Source organism: Buceros rhinoceros, unplaced genomic scaffold, assembly GCF_000710305.1.
Source record: "Buceros rhinoceros silvestris isolate BGI_N320 unplaced genomic scaffold, ASM71030v1 scaffold24646, whole genome shotgun sequence".
Classification (NCBI taxonomy): domain Eukaryota; kingdom Metazoa; phylum Chordata; class Aves; order Bucerotiformes; family Bucerotidae; genus Buceros; species Buceros rhinoceros.
Window position 1 is genome coordinate 532 of NW_010416131.1, and position 658 is coordinate 1,189.

The following is a 658-nucleotide window of genomic DNA, read 5'->3' on the forward strand; positions in this document are numbered from 1 at the left end:
TGTGTTCTCTGCACAAGAGCCTGGAGCAGGAGAAAAGAGACCTGGAAGATCCCGAGCGCCCCAGACAGAGGAAAAGAAGGAAACCTCGTGTCCTCTTTTCTCAAGCCCAAGTCTACGAACTGGAGAGAAGGTTCAAGCAGCAGAAATACCTCTCGGCTCCCGAAAGAGACCATCTAGCGAACGTCCTAAAGCTCACCTCCACCCAAGTGAAAATTTGGTTCCAGAATCGAAGGTATAAATGCAAAAGGCAAAGACAGGATCAGACCCTCGAAATGGTGGGCATCCCTCCCCCACGGCGGATAGCCGTGCCCGTGCTGGTGCGCGATGGGAAGCCCTGCCTGGGGGAGTCTTCCCCCTACAGTTCGCCGTACAATGTCAGCATTAACCCCTACAGCTACAACGCCTATCCCGCGTACACCAACTACAACAGCCCCGCCTGCAACGCCAACTACAACTGCAACTACCCGGCCGTGCAGACCATGCAGCCCTCGGCGGCCGGCAACAACTTCATGAACTTCAGCGTAGGGGACTTGAATTCAGTGCAGACGCCCATCGCGCAGGGGAACGCGGGGATCTCCACGTTGCACGGGATCCGAGCCTGGTAGAGCCGCCCCCGCACGCAGCCTGCTCCCCTCCCCCGATCGCAGCCACCGGCGAG

At 58.4% G+C, this 658-nt stretch overlaps 1 protein-coding gene across 1 annotated transcript; it reads left to right on the top strand.

Moving 5' to 3' along the window:
* Positions 1-6: 6 nt before the first annotated feature.
* LOC104494827 (homeobox protein Nkx-2.5) lies at positions 7-617 on the top strand. Its single transcript, XM_010137708.1, has one exon. The coding sequence runs from the start codon at positions 273-275 to the stop codon at positions 603-605; it is 333 nt and encodes a 110-aa protein (XP_010136010.1). The 5' UTR covers positions 7-272; the 3' UTR covers positions 606-617.
* The last annotated feature ends 41 nt before the right edge of the window (positions 618-658 follow it).